This window comes from Schistocerca americana, chromosome 4 (assembly GCF_021461395.2).
Source record: "Schistocerca americana isolate TAMUIC-IGC-003095 chromosome 4, iqSchAmer2.1, whole genome shotgun sequence".
NCBI lineage: Eukaryota > Metazoa > Arthropoda > Insecta > Orthoptera > Acrididae > Schistocerca > Schistocerca americana.
In genome coordinates, this window is record NC_060122.1 from 757,570,245 (window position 1) to 757,586,549 (window position 16,305).

At 43.4% G+C, this 16,305-nt stretch overlaps 1 protein-coding gene across 1 annotated transcript in view; it reads right to left on the bottom strand.

The window, feature by feature from the left end:
* Positions 1–16,305, bottom strand: part of LOC124612789 (ribosomal protein S6 kinase delta-1) — a 186,600-nt gene that overhangs the window by 48,032 nt on the left and 122,263 nt on the right. The window contains exon 9 of the mRNA XM_047141187.1: positions 15,185–15,318. Coding sequence (XP_046997143.1) covers positions 15,185–15,318 — 134 coding nt within the window. The remainder of the gene's footprint in view (positions 1–15,184; positions 15,319–16,305) is intronic.

Consider the following 16,305-nt stretch of genomic DNA (forward strand, 5'->3'; position numbering starts at 1 on the left):
CACAAGAACGACATACACATGGGCAGACCACACTATGATTGTGTGTTTCTAAAAGTTTCAAGTTCCTTCACATTACTTTGTGAAACACAAGGAAATAATTTTTATGCATACATACCAAGAAATATTGTAAAAGTACACATAAAGAATAAATTATAAAACCCGCATTAGTGCTATTACATTTATTGTCTTCCACAGCGTCACTGTCTGGCCACACATTAAAGATCTGGTGTATGTACCGCCTCTACCATGCGATGTAACAGAACTCCGGGAGAGAATATGGGAAGTGACTGCCACAGTCAACGATGCCACGCTGGGACAGGTATGGCAAGAATTTGATTACCGTATTGACGTCTGCCGAGTCACTCATGGTTCACATATCGAATGTTTTTAATTAAAGCTTTCAGAGTTTCTCTTCAAAACGCAATATGTACGACATCTGTACAATGTTTAGTTCTTGTGCAATAAATAACTGAAAGTGTTCGCAGACTTTATGAACACCCTGTAAGGCTAACATTCTATGAACTGGAGTCAACAGTGTCAGCTGTCTGAACGTTGCAGGGAAATTTAAGAATCTGAAATGAGAGAGTAACAGTCTAAAATTAGACTTAGCGGGGATCAGTGAAGTGGAATGAAAGATGACATATTTCTGGCCATGTGACTATAGGGCAATAACAACAGCTTCAATGACTGATGATAAATGTAATGCCATCACTACAAATAGAAATGGATAGAGGTATAATTACCATGAGTAACACAGTGATCAAATTATTCCTGAGGACTGAAACCAAGCCAAAACCAACCAGCATGGTGCAAGTGTATGGCCAGTTACTGGAGAATACAGAGCTGGGAGAAAGGACTGGAGAGGGTGAGATGTTTCTGAACTTCTACTGTAGGTTTCAACGGGTTGTAGCGAACACCCTCTTCCAAAAACACAAGAGAAAGAGGCTCACTTAGAAACGACCATGTGACACAGGAGATACCAATAAGACTATCTCAGGGTGAGACAACAATTTAGAAATCAAAGAAAGCATATCAAAGAGTGCATATAGGCTCAGATCATAACAGCACATTGAAATCCAATACAGTAAGAAAGAGAAATACGTATTCAAGTCAAATACCGAACATTTAGAACAGAATGAAATGAAATTATACTTATCAGTGAGTGTGACTGTTGGCCTTAGTAACAGTGTCAAGATTAGCTCAGTTGAAGACAAGTGGAGAATAATAATGAAGAAAATAATTAAGACAAGCCAAGATACAGTAGGTTGAACTTTAATCTCAAAACTAAACCCTTCTTTCATCTCTGTCTTTGCATAACAGAAACTACAAAATATTTTATCACAATGTGTAGCAGTTGCAGGTACTTATGAGAGAAGGCCAATAAAATATGAGCAGCTGCATCCCTAAATTCAAAGTCAGCAATGAAATACAAAGAGTTGTTCATTTTTTATCAACAGTTATGCAAAGAGTGTGTTTCTTACAAGCCTTACATTTCATTAACAATCTTTTTATTACAATAAAATTTCTGAAGAATATGACACTGGAAAAAATATTTACACTAATATCTAAGAGCAGTAATTAAAAATAGAATTTGCAATGCACTGTAGACATAAATGTCCTCCAAGTCTTTCCTGGTGGCATGTCTGAATAAAATCACCTTGGTTTTCGTGGCATGTCTGAATAAAATCTTCTTGGTTTTCAAGTTGCATCAATTCAAATAAAATACCCAAGCATTTGACAGCTATCTCCACCATCATCACAGGAGTAAAGGCCACCAACTGGACCTGGTATGATTTTCTGCTTATACAGTCATGATTGCAGCTTTTGGCACTAATCATAGAGTCCAAAACAACACGTGTAGAAAGGTGAGTCGGGCAGCTCATAACAGCTCTGGCTTGCTGCAGGACAGAGTGGTGCAAGGGGCTGTCACCATGTTTGAAAGTGCTGCTCTCACCTTCCTACAAGTGTCAAGCATCAGTCTTTGCTTGACAATTATTGCGAAGCAGGAGTGGAATTTTCAAACGTGCTGCCAGCCCCTTGCGCCACTTGATTTCATTCAGCCCAGCAGCAGGTTGGAGCTGCTATGAGCTATCCTAACTCACCTACTGTGCTGGAATCAATTTGGCCCTCTTTCATCAGTGCCAAATGTTGAAATCTTGCCTATATAAGCAAAAGACTGTGCCAGATGTGGCTGAAAACCGAGATTTTATTGCATACACATAAATGTCATATTATTATCCATCCATCAGCCAATGTGAAAATTGTATTGGAAATATCCAACTGATTTCCACTTTGTATTGTTCTTGTTGTCTTATGAATATGTTGCTGCACAATGTTGACTGGATTCATCTACAATAACAACCTGTGCCTATTTTGTGATGTCTGCATTCAATGAATATGTATTAGTCATTTGAAGTGAAGCAGATACTGGGATTAAGAGTATTCAAAGTGAGGAAGCAGTGACAAACTGGAGGAATGTGCTATGAATACTACTTTCTGTGTGTGGGCAAATATAACAGATCACCAGCAGCACCAGTATCTTCATTACTTTCAAAATCTGAATTTAATGGCTGGCATCAAACTATTATCATTATTCTTCCAAATCTAATAAATACAGCCCTGCCAATAAAAGTATTAGGTACAGTCACATAAAAACAGGTCGCAACAGAGGGAAATCATGCAGCTGTCAATTAGCATTTATGGCTAAATGGAGACAGCACCGTCACAACTGACTTGTGCACAGAGAGAGTTTAATGTCAAGTACAGTGATGTAAAACCAGAAACAAAAATGTGTAAAGAAGAACAGAAGGGTCTGATTTGTTTATAATCCCTGAGGATGTTGCTTCAAAGACTTAGGACACATTCCTTCGAAGGTAGTTATCCTTGCAGCATGTTCTTCACTCCTGTAACCTTCCTGGTCCCAATCTCTGCAAACACACTGTCCCCAAACCCTCCATCCAATAGTTTTCCTCTTCCCCTGTTCTGTCACCCATTCCCAATCCATGCTCTCACATCACCCTCATCTGCGCCTTATCACACCGGCTCCAGTACGCATGCATCATGTGCATTGCCTGTGCACCTGTCACCCCTTCCTCCCACATTCCTAGACAGCAAACCTGCTGACTCCATCTGACACCCACAGGCGTCAGACACTCAGATTGGTACCAAATGTTGTATGTACACTCCTGAAAATTGAAATAAGAACACCGTGAATTCATTGTCCCAGGAAGGGGAAACTTTATTGACACATTCCTGGGGTCAGATACATCACATGATCACACTGACAGAACCACAGGCACATAGACACAGGCAACAGAGCATGCACAATGTCGGCACTAGTACAGTGTATATCCACCTTTCGCAGCAATGCAGGCTGCTATTCTCCCATGGAGACGATCGTAGAGATGTTGGATGTAGTCCTGTGGAACGGCTTGCCATGCCATTTCCACCTGGCGCCTCAGTTGGACCAGCGTTCGTGCTGGACGTGCAGACCGCGTGAGACAACGCTTCATCCAGTCCCAAACATGCTCAATGGGGGACAGATCCGGAGATCTTGCTGGCCAGGGTAGTTGACTTACACCTTCTAGAGCACGTTGGGTGGCACGGGATACATGCGAACGTGCATTGTCCTGTTGGAACAGCAAGTTCCCTTGCCGGTCTAGGAATGGTAGAACGATGGGTTCGATGACGGTTTGGATGTACCGTGCACTATTCAGTGTCCCCTCGATGATCACCAGTGGTGTACGGCCAGTGTAGGAGATCGCTCCCCACACCATGATGCCGGGTGTTGGCCCTGTGTACCTCGGTCGTATGCAGTCCTGATTGTGGCGCTCACCTGCACGGCGCCAAACACGCATACGACCATCATTGGCACCAAGGCAGAAGCGACTCTCATCGCTGAAGACGACACGTCTCCATTCGTCCCTCCATTCACGCCTGTCGCGACACCACTGGAGGCGGGCTGCACGATGTTGGGGCGTGAGCGGAAGACGGCCTAACGGTGTGCGGGACCGTAGCCCAGCTTCATGGAGACGGTTGCGAATGGTCCTCGCCGATACCCCAGGAGCAACAGTGTCCCTAATTTGCTGGGAAGCGGCAGTGCGGTCCCCTACGGTACTGCGTAGGATCCTACGGTCTTGGCGTGCATCCGTGCGTCGCTGCGGTCCGGTCCCAGGTCGACGGGCACGTGCACCTTCCACCGACCACTGGCGACAACATCGATGTACTGTGGAGACCTCACGCCCCACGTGTTGAGCAATTCGGCGGTATGTCCACCCGGCCTCCCGCATGCCCACTATACGCCCTCGCTCAAAGTCCGTCAACTGCACATACGGTTCACGTCCACGCTGTCACGGCATGCTACCAGTGTTAAAGACTGCGATGGAGCTCCGTATGCCACGGCAAACTGGCTGAAACTGACGGCGGCGGTGCACAAATGCTGCGCAGCTAGCGCCATTCGACGGCCAACACCGCGGTTCCTGGTGTGTCCGCTGTGCCGTGCGTGTGATCATTGCTTGTACAGCCCTCTCGCAGTGTCCGGAGCAAGTATGGTGGGTCTGACACACCGGTGTCAATGTGTTCTTTTTTCCATTTCCAGGAGTGTAGATAGAGTATCAAACAAAACATCAATTTAGTTCATACTATGTGCTGTTGTCCAGTAGAACATGCGTAAATGTTAATTAAAAGTAACACTAGAACTATGAAGCATAAGAAAGGCATATCTGTGAGTGTTAGTTTTGTAGATCTTGTGTGGGTGAGTTGGTAGAACGTGAGGTGGTTGTACCGAAGCTCTTTGATTATATAATGGTAAGACAGAGTTAGGAAAATTGTAAGACATTTTCAGTGGCAGATATGGACTCTGACCACAATCTATTGGTTATGAACTGCAAAAAGGAGGGAATTTAAGGAGATGGAACCTGAATAAACTGAAAGAACCAGAGGTTGAACAGAGTTTCAGAGAGAGCATTAGGGAACAATTGACAAGAAAAGGGGAATGAAATACAGTAGAAGAAGAATGGGTAGCTTTGAGAGATGAAATAAAGAAGGCAGTAGAGGATTAAGTAGGTAAAAAGACAAGGGCTGGTAGAAATCCTTGGGTAACAGAAGAGATATTGTATTTAACTGATGAAAGGAGAAAATATAAAAATGCAGTAAATGAAGCAGGCAAGAAGGAATACAAACATCTCAAAAAGGAGATCAACAGGAAGTGCAAAATGGCTAAGCAGGAATGGCTAGAGCACAAATGTAAAGATGCACAGGCATATATCACTAAGGGTAAGATAGATACTGCCTACAGGAAAATTAAAGAGACCTTTGGAGAAAAGAGAACCACTCGTATGAATATCAAGAGCTCATATGGAAAACCACTTCTAAGCAAAGAAGCGATAGCAGAAAGGTGGAAGGAGTATATAGAGGATCTATACAAGGGTGATGTACTTAAAGGCGATATTATGGAAATGCAAGAGGGCGCAGATGAAGATGAAATGGGAGATATGATACTGTGTGAAGAGTTTGAGAGAGCACTGAAAGACCTAAGTCAAAACAAGGCCCCGGGAGTAGACAACATTCCACTAGAACTACTGATAGCCTTGGGAGAGCCAGCCCTGACACAACTCTACCATCTTGTGAGCAACATGTATGAGACAGGCAAAATACCCTCAGACTTCAAGAAGAATATAAGAATTCCAATCCCAAAGAAAGCAAGTGTTGACAGGTGTGAAAATTACCGAACTATCAGCTTAATAAATCACAGCTGCAAAATACTTATGCGAATTCTTTACAGACAAATGGAAAAACTGGTAGAAGCCAACCTCGGGGAGGATCAGTTTGGATTCCATAGAAATGTTGGAACACGTGAGACAATACTGACCCTATGACCGCTCTTAGAAGACAGATTAAGGAAAGGCAAACCTACGTTGCAAGCATCTCTAGACTTAGAGAAGGCTTTCGACAATGTCGATTGGAGTCCTGTCTTTCCAATTCTGAAGTTGGCAGGGGTCAAATACAGGGAGCGAAAGGCTATTTACAATTTGTACAGAAATCAGATTGCAGTTACAAAAGTCAAGGGGCATGGAAGGGAAGCAGTGATTGTGAAGGGAGTGAGACAGGGTTGCAGCCTATCCCCAATGTTATTCAATCTGTATATTGAGCAAGCAGTAAAGGAAACAAAAGTAAAATTTGGAGTAGGAATTGAAATCCAAGGAGAAGAAATAAAAACTTTGAGGTTTGCCGGTGACATTGTAATTCTGTCAGAGATAGCAAAGGACCTGTAAGAACAGTTGAATGGAATGGACAGTGTCTTGAAAGGAGGATATGAGATGAACATCAAGAAAAGAAATGCAAGGTAATGGAAAGTAGTCAAATTAAATCAGGTGATGCTGAGGGAATTAGATTAGGAAATGAGACACTTGAAATATTAAATTAGTTTTGCTATTTGGGAAGCAAAATAACTGATTTCGGTCGAAGTAGACAGGGTACAAATAGACTGGCAATGGCAAGGAAAGCATTTCTGAAGAAGTAAAATTTGTTAACATCGAGTATAGATTTAAGTGTCAGAAAGTCTTTTTCTGAAAGTATTTGTCTGGAGTGTAGCCATGTATGTAAGCGAAACATGGACGATAACTAGTTTAGACAAGAAGAGAATAGAAGCTTTCAAAATGTGGTGCTACTGAAGAATGCTGAAGATTAGATGGGTAGATCATGTAACTAATGAGGAGGTGCTGAACAGAACTGGAGAAAAGAGGAATTCGTGGCACAACTTGACTAGTAGAAGGTGTCGGTTGGTAAGACATATTCCGAGGCATCAAGGGAGCACCAATTTATTATTGGAGGGCAGCGTGGAGGGTAAAAATCGTAGAGGAAGACCAAGAGATGAATACACTAAGCAATTCAGAGGGATGTAGGTTGCAGTAGTTACTTGGAGATGATGAAGCTTGCACAGGATAGAGTAGCATCCAAGCAGTCTCTGGACTGAAGTCTACAACAACAACTTTCTTTTGGCAGTCTGCTTTCGCTTTGTTGGTTGAAAGTAGAAAGTTAGTACATCTGTATAGATAGGTATGGTGTTCTGTCAGACATGTGCGACAGAATAGACACCACTCATGATGAAGCAGTTAGTGCATTTGTAGTTTCACAGAATAAACATGAACAATCAGAACAGTAGAATAAAGATATAGATGTGGAAGTATTAAGAGTCCCATACAACAATTTCATGTGTAACAGAGTAAAAAAAAGTCATCACTGGGGTATGAACCTAGGATCCTTGGTACAATGATCCAAAACACTAAGAACTTCCCCACGGAAGCTATCATATTAGGTACTCACAGTTATGCTTTTTCTGTGCTCCATAGTTCTGATGTTACTTTTAATTAACGTTTACACCTGTTCTACTGGATGGCAGCACATAGTACAAACTAAATTGGAGTTTTGGTTAATACTCTCTTGACATACAATGTTTGGTAGCAATCTGAGTGTCTGACATCTTGGGGTCTGGAGAGAACTGCTGCTTACCCACTCCCAAGCACCTTCCCTTGCTCCTGCCGCCTCTCTCCCTCTACCCACTCTGACCAAAACAACCACCATCCCACCCAAGGCACCGGCTGAAATGCAACCACAGCACTGTATGTTCAGTGGGCGCAATGTAAGAGTGTGGTGTGTGTGTGTGTGTGTGTGTGTGTGTGTGTGTGTGTGTACACTCTAGCTTGAAAAGATTTGTTCCAACTCCTAGCAAGGTTTTTTTTCCCCCCCTATTTCATATGTGCCCTTTCAATGACAATGCTTCTGCTATTTGGTGACTGGCCTCCTTTTTACTAAATTATTTACATTTTAACTGAACCTCCCTACTGTATTAATTAATTACACATTTGTATGAGAGGCATTTCATAGATAATGCACAGGTTGGTATTCCTGTGGACTGTCTGATGCAACAACATTGAAAATTATGTCAGATGATGTAGTTGGGAGCTTGAGGAAGAAGCATGTGTCTGTTGTTTCACTGTGTACTCTTCAAGAGAGAAAAATGGATCTTACAGGGGTCTCAGGCACTTTGACTGTGACTGTTGAAGACCAGATGTCGTACATCAAGATCAAAACTTTACAGCAAAAACCTGACAGAAATCCACAGTGCATTACGTGAATTTTGTCATGAGTTTACAGTGCTAAAAACGTCAACAGATGAATTGAGTGTGTGGCAGATGCTTTTGAAGAAATCTTAGCGCAATTTATGAGGAACTCACAGAAGCCACAAAAATTCCTTCAACATCAGTATTGATTTCTGTGAGATAGTCTCTCACTGTTTAACTGCTGTAGACAAGCAGAAACACCTGCACATTGCAGCCTTGCTCAAGCAACAATTCAATCGTGAAGGTCAAGAATTCTTGTGTCAAATTGCACTATTGATGAAATGTGGATTAGGAACTTTGAACTGGAGTCCAAATAACAGCCCAATGAGTGGAGAGTTCCAGATCCTCCACATCTAAAAAAATTTTGATGTGCAGTCAATCAAAGCTCAAGCAAATGATAAATTTTCATTTATTATCACCGAGGAATCATCACCATACATAAGAGTCCCATGTGGAGCACATGTCACAGCAGTGTATTATCATAAATTCATGCAAAACCTGTGCAGAAAAGTGCACAAAACCTGACCTCAGTTGCTCGAGACAAGGCCCTCATTTTCCACGACAGTGCTTGCCAGCATATTGGCAATGTTGTTGCCCAAAAACTGCACGAATACCGACGGTTGGTTAGTGTTGTTGAACCCCTCCTTACATCCTGGAAATGAGTCTACCAGACTTTGACTTGTATCCGAAGTTGAAAAGCCTATGCGTGGAAGTTGTCATCTCTCTCTGGTATATCTTTCTACCATCATTACTCGAGCCTTTCAACAGATTAACAAAAGTGATGTCCTATATGGACATACTTCCAGATGCTAGGATTCAGTCACAGAGTAGCACAGAGACTGTATTAAAGGACTGCAAAGAGATATTGAAAACAAAATAAACATGTAAGTAAAAAAATTTGTGTGCATTATTTATAAAATATCCCTCGTATTAGAGTGGTACACACAATTCTGACATTTGTGTGATTTCTTTACATTTGGATTACATGCAGCAATAACATGATGAGGGAAGCAAGCTATTATCATGGGTGAAACCAATGCCAACATTTTTTACACCTACAGATAAATGAAAATATTGAAAAAGGAAAAACAGGAATTTTTTACTGTCTAAATGTCTGAAGAAGCATAGTCTAGTTCATGAACAACCATGACAACACTGGAAAGCTTCCTGCCTACTTATTTACTTTTTAATGTGAGCCAACGATCAATTCAAAGTGCAAAGTAATATAAATTGGAACACTGTGAAATGCAGTAACGGAATCCTTTTCCAAGAACACAGCTGCTCATGCATTTAAGAACTGTTGAATGACATGACTGACGGACCTCACTGAGGAACATATTAAAATCTTTGACTTTTTTCATTGTGCGTTCAGTTCCGACAATGTACATACAGTCTTTCACATGAATCTTCATGTTTTTATGGCATTACGAATTATTTAGGAATAAAGGAAATGACTCAAGAAAAGGCAGAATTGCTGCATCGTCAGTAGATACACAAACAAAATGTACAGAGCTTGGCTAGCTTTCGGAATGCAACTCCTTTTTCAAGTCTCCCTACATTGTGCTCAGTTGACTGCCAGCTCTTTCCTGGCCCACAGTGAGTGTACCGTGGTGAGGTGCGGGTGTGGGGTGGGATAGGATGATGGATGGAGAGAAGCAGGAGGCAGGGAGGAGGTTGAGGGGAAGCATGTAGCAGCTTATGGGAGAGTGGGGACTTGTCTGTGGGCTAGCTAGAGGTGCAGGTAGAGGGACAAGTGGCTGACAGCTGGGCACACCATTTCATAGATTAGGGTGCGCGCCCACACATACACACATACACACACACACACACACACACACACACACACACACACACACACACACACACTATTGGATGGGGGGGGGGGGTGAGGGCAGCGAGTTATGTTATTTTTAGGCCAGGAAGGTTATGGGAGCGAAGGATGTTCTGGAACGATGGCTCCCATCTGCACAGCACAGGAAAACTGTTGGTGGTGGGGAGGATCCACATGGCATGGGTTGTGAAGCCGCCATTGAAATCTCTAATGTTGTGCTCTTCTGCATGTTGTGCCACTGGGTGGTCCACCTTGTTTTTTGGCAACAATACAACAATTTGGTGGTGGCCATTCATTCTAGTTGACAGTTGTCTCATTATCATACCAATATAAAATGATATGAAGTGGTTGCAGCAGAGTTAGTACATTGTGTGGCTGCTTCCACAGGTGGCCCAGCCCCTGATGGGGTAGGTAGGATAAGTCTGTGGCGGGACTGAAGCAGGTGATGCTGGGTGGGTGGATTGGGCAGGTTTTACATCTGGGTCTTCCAGAAGAGTATGATACCTGCGGCAGGGGACTGGGGGGGGGGGGGGGTGTAGTGGTATGGGATGGACTAGGATGTTGTGGAAGTTACGTGGGTGGTGGAACACCACATTCAGAGGGGTTGGAAGTATCTTGGTTATGATGTCCCTCATTTCAGTGCGTGATGATAGACAACCAAACCCCTGATGAAGGATGTCGTTCAGTCATTCCAGTCCGGGGCGGTACTGGGTGACAAGTGGGGTGCTTCTTTGTGGTTGGTTCTTAAGATGGACATAAGAATCAGGTGCATGTGAGCATATGGCATGGGAGATCTGTTTGTGATTTAAGTCTGGAGCATATTGCCTGTCTGCGAAGGCCTTTTGTAGGGCCTGCAGCATATCAGGCGAGGGAGTTCTTGTCACTATAGACATGTCTACCATGGATGGCCAGGCTATATGAGAGAGATTTTTTGGTGAGGAAGGGGTGGCAGCTGTCACAGTACAGGTGACTGATGGGTTTGATGTGGAGCGAGATGTGAGTGGAGGCATCTGAGACGAGATTGACACCTAGGAAGGTGGCAAGATCGGCGGAGGAGGACCAGGTGAAGTGGATGGGAGAGAAGGTGTTGAGGTTGTGGAGGAATAAGGATAAGGTGTCCTGGCCTTGGGTCCACATTATAAAGATGTCATAAATGAGCCTGAAGCAGAGCATGGTTTTGGAGTTTTGGGAAGCTAGGAATGTTTCTTCCGGGTGGCCCACAAAGAAGTAGACACAGGAGGATGCCTTGCAGGTACCCATGGCTGTGCCACGAATTTGCTTTTATACTTGCGATTCGAAGGTGAAGTATTTATGGGTTAGGATGTTGCGAATTCTTAACTTTCAACCTGGCCTCACCATCCTTCTTCAGGTCCCTCCTCAAGAACAACAATCTTTCACCAGAAGAAAAGACTGACCTACACAACCTAACAACTGATCCTGACGTGATCATTGTCCTGGCAGACAAAGGTTCCACCACTGTTGTGATTAAACAGAGTCACTACCTGGTAGAAGGCCTCCACCAGTTGTTCAATACCTCCACCTACAACCTCTACCAAAGAGAACCCAACCCATAAGGCCAACACAACCTCCATTCCCTGCTGAAATCCTTCAGCCCTTCTTAGAACCCGTCCCCTAAATCCAACTTCCTACTCACCCCAGCAACAGCCCATGCACCCACCTTCTTCTACAAGCTCCCCAAAATCCACCAACCTAACAATCCTGGGTGCCCCATAGTGGCTGGTTACAGTGTCCTCACCAAAAGAATCTCGACCTTTGTTGATCAACATAGCCTACAAATTGTCCAAAACCTAGCCTTCCACATTAAAGATACCAACCACTTCCAGCACCAGCACTCCGCCATCCCTAGACCCTTACCTCCCGGATCTCTACTCATCACTGTTGATGCAACCTATGCATATGGCCTTTTCATGACTGAACACTACCTCTAACAATGCCCAGCAGATCTAGACTCACCACTTCATTACTTGTAAACCTAACTGACTACATCTTGATCCATAACTGCTACACCTTCGAAGGGAAAGTATACAAACATATTTGTGGCATACCCATGGGTACCTGCAAGGCACACTCCTATGCTATCCTCTTCATCGGCCACCTAGAGGAAACATTCATAGCTTCCCAAAACCCCAAACCCATGCTCTGGTCCAGGTCTATTGATGACATCTTTATAATCAGGACCCAAGGCCAGGACACCTTATCCTCATTCCTCCACAACATCAACACATTCTCTCTCATCCACTTCACCCGGTCCTCCTCCACCCATCTTGTCACATTCCTAGGTGTCGATTTCTTCCTCTCACATGGCTCAACTCACATCTTGCTCCACAACAGACCCAGCACTCACCTGCACTTTCACAGCTGCCACCCCTTTCTCACCAAAATATCCCTCCCATACAGCCTGGCCATCCGTGGTAGACAGTGGCGAGAACTCCCTCACCCAGTATGCTGAAAGCCTCACAAAAGGCCTTCACAGACAGGCAATACGCTCCAGACCTAATTGACAAGCACACCTCCCATCCCATTCCCCACAAACATCTTATTCTTACATCCATCCTAAGAAAAAACCACAAACAACTTTCCTCCTCGTCATACAGTAACACCCTCGACTGGAACGGCTGAACCATGTCCTTTGTCAGGCTGTTGATTGTCTATCATCATGCCCTGAAAGGAGGGACATCCTAGCCAACATACTTCCAACCTGTCTCAAAGTGATGTTCCACCACCCACCCAACTTCCACAACATCGCAGTCCACCCGATACCACTACCTCCTCCACCAACCCCCCCCCCTCACCATTCCCCTGCCACAGGGATCATACCCCTGTGGAAGACCCAGATACAAAACCTGCCCAATCCACCCACCCAGCACCACCTACTTCAGTCCCATCACAGGTTTATCCTACCCCACCAGGGCCTGGGCCACCTGTGGAAGCAGCCACGTAATATACCAACTCTGCTGCAACCACTTCACAGCATTTTACATTGGTATGACAATAAACCATCTGTTAACTAGAATGAATGGCCACCACCAAACCATTACCAAAAACAAGCTGGCCATCCAGAGAAGTACAACATGTAGCAGAGCACAACATGAGAGATTTCAATGGCGACTTCACAACCTCTGCCATCTGGATCCTCCCCACCACCACCAGCTTTTCTGAGTTGCGCAGATGGGAGCTATCCTTACAGCACATCCTTCACTCCCATTACCTTTCTGGCCTAAAAATAACGTAACTCACTGCCCCCTCCCCCCATCCAGTAGTGTGTGTGTGTGTGTGTGTGTGTGTGTGTGTGTGTGTGTGTGTGTGTGTGTGAGCACACGTGTGCATGTGAGCCTTCCCCTGCCACAGCACCCCTGGCCAATTTGAGTCCTTCATCAGCTAGTTGTGTGCTGTTATCTCATGCCCTAGTGCCCTAGTCTACAAAATCAAATGTCCAACTGTCTGCCACCTGCCACCTCTACCTCTACCTGTACCCCTATCTAGCCCACAGACAGCTCCCCATTCTCCCCCAAGCTACTAGACACTCCCCTCCCCCCAAACCCTTCCCTGCCTCTCCATCCCACACCCACCCCATCCCATCCCATCCCATCCCAGTAAAGTCACTGTGGGCCAGGAAAGAGCTGACAATCAACTCAGCACATGGTAGGGTGGAGGCATGTGCATGTAAGTGAATTTGTGTGCATGTTTTTCCTAGAAGCTTGAAAAAGGAAGTTCCTTCCAAAAGCTAGCCAAGCTCTGTACTTTTGTTTGTATGCCTTTCGATGACACAGTGCTTCTTCCTTTTGGTGAGTCATCCCCTTTACTCCTAAATAATTCATAATTCTGAACCATAACTTTTTGCATTTTGCTTTTATGGCATGTTACTTGATCTATAGCATTGTGAGAATTCAGCCGTAATCAAACGTTGTCTTCCTTCAGTAGTTTGGCTATAACCCATTCTGCCATTTTCGGATTGAGGCATTAAGACTGACTGTTAATTGCTTTCACCCTTCTTGTAGGCTGGTAGGAATAACAATATGAATTAAGCCAGATTGCTACTTGTTAGATAGAAGAGATGTTTAAAAGCAGACTGGAATATTGAAAAGTAGACTATTGGATATCTTATAGCTGTCGGACAAAGTTCTTCATCAGATGATGGAGCACACATTCATACATGCACAACTGACGTGTGTGGCCACAGTCATCTCCAGGCACAGTGGCCCCATTGGTGTAAGCAGTGATCCCAGCTGGGGTGGATACTGGGAATACAGAAGAAGTGTTGGGTGAGGAGGAGAGGGGATGGAGGAAGACGTTGTAGCACTGCCTATGGGAATGTGCAGGGACATGGTGGGGACTGGATTATGTGCTGTTAGGAACAACATTGGAGGAGCTGGGAGAGTGAGGGGGAGGAGGGGTGGTGAGAGGGAGAAAGGGGGGTGAGGGGTGAGGTGGGAAGAGAGGAAAGGAAAGGAGCACAGAGAAAGGCAAATGACTATGCAGGTGAGATGGGGGTAACAGAAGGAATGTGTGAAGTTGAAGTAGGAGCACAATGGGTCTAGCGAAGGTTGAAACCAGGGACATTACATGAACAAAAGGTATGTTGCAACTCAGTTAAGCTATACCTAGATGGCACAGCCTGTGAAGCCAATGAGGTTATATGGCATGCTCCATTTATTTTCATGATGCTGCCTGATTATCAGCTACAGTAACTGTCTTTCCAATGGCCAATACACTGAAAGCTTGGAACTTGTCACAGTTTATCAGCATCTAAATTTTTCTCTTTATTTCTGTTCCTCTTAAATTTCTCAGTAAGAATTCTACTCCTGAAAGATAACTCTTACAAGATATTCTTTATGGCAATTACGACTACTATGTCACTCTACACTCACGAACCAAACATGTATTTTCATGTAAGCTGATCAGCAGTTGCTAGATTAATTCCCGTAATTATTTCTTTACTTTTTCTTTTCCATATAATTTTTTGGAAATTGTACACATAAATCATATTTATTTTTATAGTTATTGCACATCCAAGAAAGAACTATGTGAAATGACTTGTGAAACACACAAGTGATTTTGTGTATGGGAGCATTTATAAAAATGTTAGAGCTTGTACATTACTTTTACCACACACATTAATTTGGAAATAAAATTAAAGAATACTTATTAGGGATGGGATGGCTAAAAGGAGTCTGCATTATAATTTATGAAGAACAATATGAATTTCACTCACCTTGCATGCTGTAGTATAAGGAATACAGCAGACTCTGTATCTATGTAATGGTACATTTTTACCATGTATGGTACATTCTGAGGAAGTATTGTTTTTCTGTTTTGATCGGCAGGACATGGTGACTTGTGCAGAACCTAGAAGTACATTTTCACAGTAATCAAACTCATTGCAAAAAGCTGAACAACGAAAAATCCCGGATGGAATAACAATACAGTAGGGTGTTGATTATCTGAACTAACTGGGGGACATGAATGTTAAGAAAATTAGTTTATTCAGATAATCTAACTGTATACTTTTATTTACCAATTTACCAATAAAAACTACATACATTTACAATATCATGACTCTTTTATTATAACAAAGGCATGTACAGTAGGAATGTATGTGGCAAAGCCTATTAAACAAAAAATATGTAATACATATTCATTTTGCATGTACACTACATACATACAGGATTAGTGCCTAACATCCTTAATTTTGGTTTGTCCAAATAAGAGTATCAACTTACGAGCAGCTAAGTCACTTTTTTTTCAAAGACAGATATCTAACACTTGACACTTTCCTCTTGAGCTTCAAACCTTCACAAGGCAGTATCCAAACAGATAAATGCTTCAGAAGTAGATGATATATTTTTGCCTTCATTTTCGGGACCACTAGTTACTGAGACGCTGGTGGTGTCAGTTTTATCAGTGACAAGATTTACAATTTCTCTATCCTGCATGATGTGGTACCTTGGATCTGCATTGTCAACATTCATCCATTTTTGAATGTTGTTTTCATCACATCCATGGCAACTGAGTTCGTTTTAGCATATTGATCATTTCGGATGCATATTGATCAGCCAGAACATCAGGACCACTTACCTAATAGCCGGTATGTCCACCTTTGGCACAGAAAATAGTGGAGACGCATCGTGGCGTGGAAGCAATCATGTCCTGGTAGGTCGCTGGAGGAAGTTAGCACCACATCTGTACACACAAGTCACCTAATTCTCAAATTCTGGGAAGCAGGTGATTAGCTCTGACACCATGTTCAATCACATCCCAGATATGTTCAAGCGGGTTAAGGTCTGGCATGTTGAAGGCCAGCACACCAATTGGAAATCGTCACTGTGTTTCACA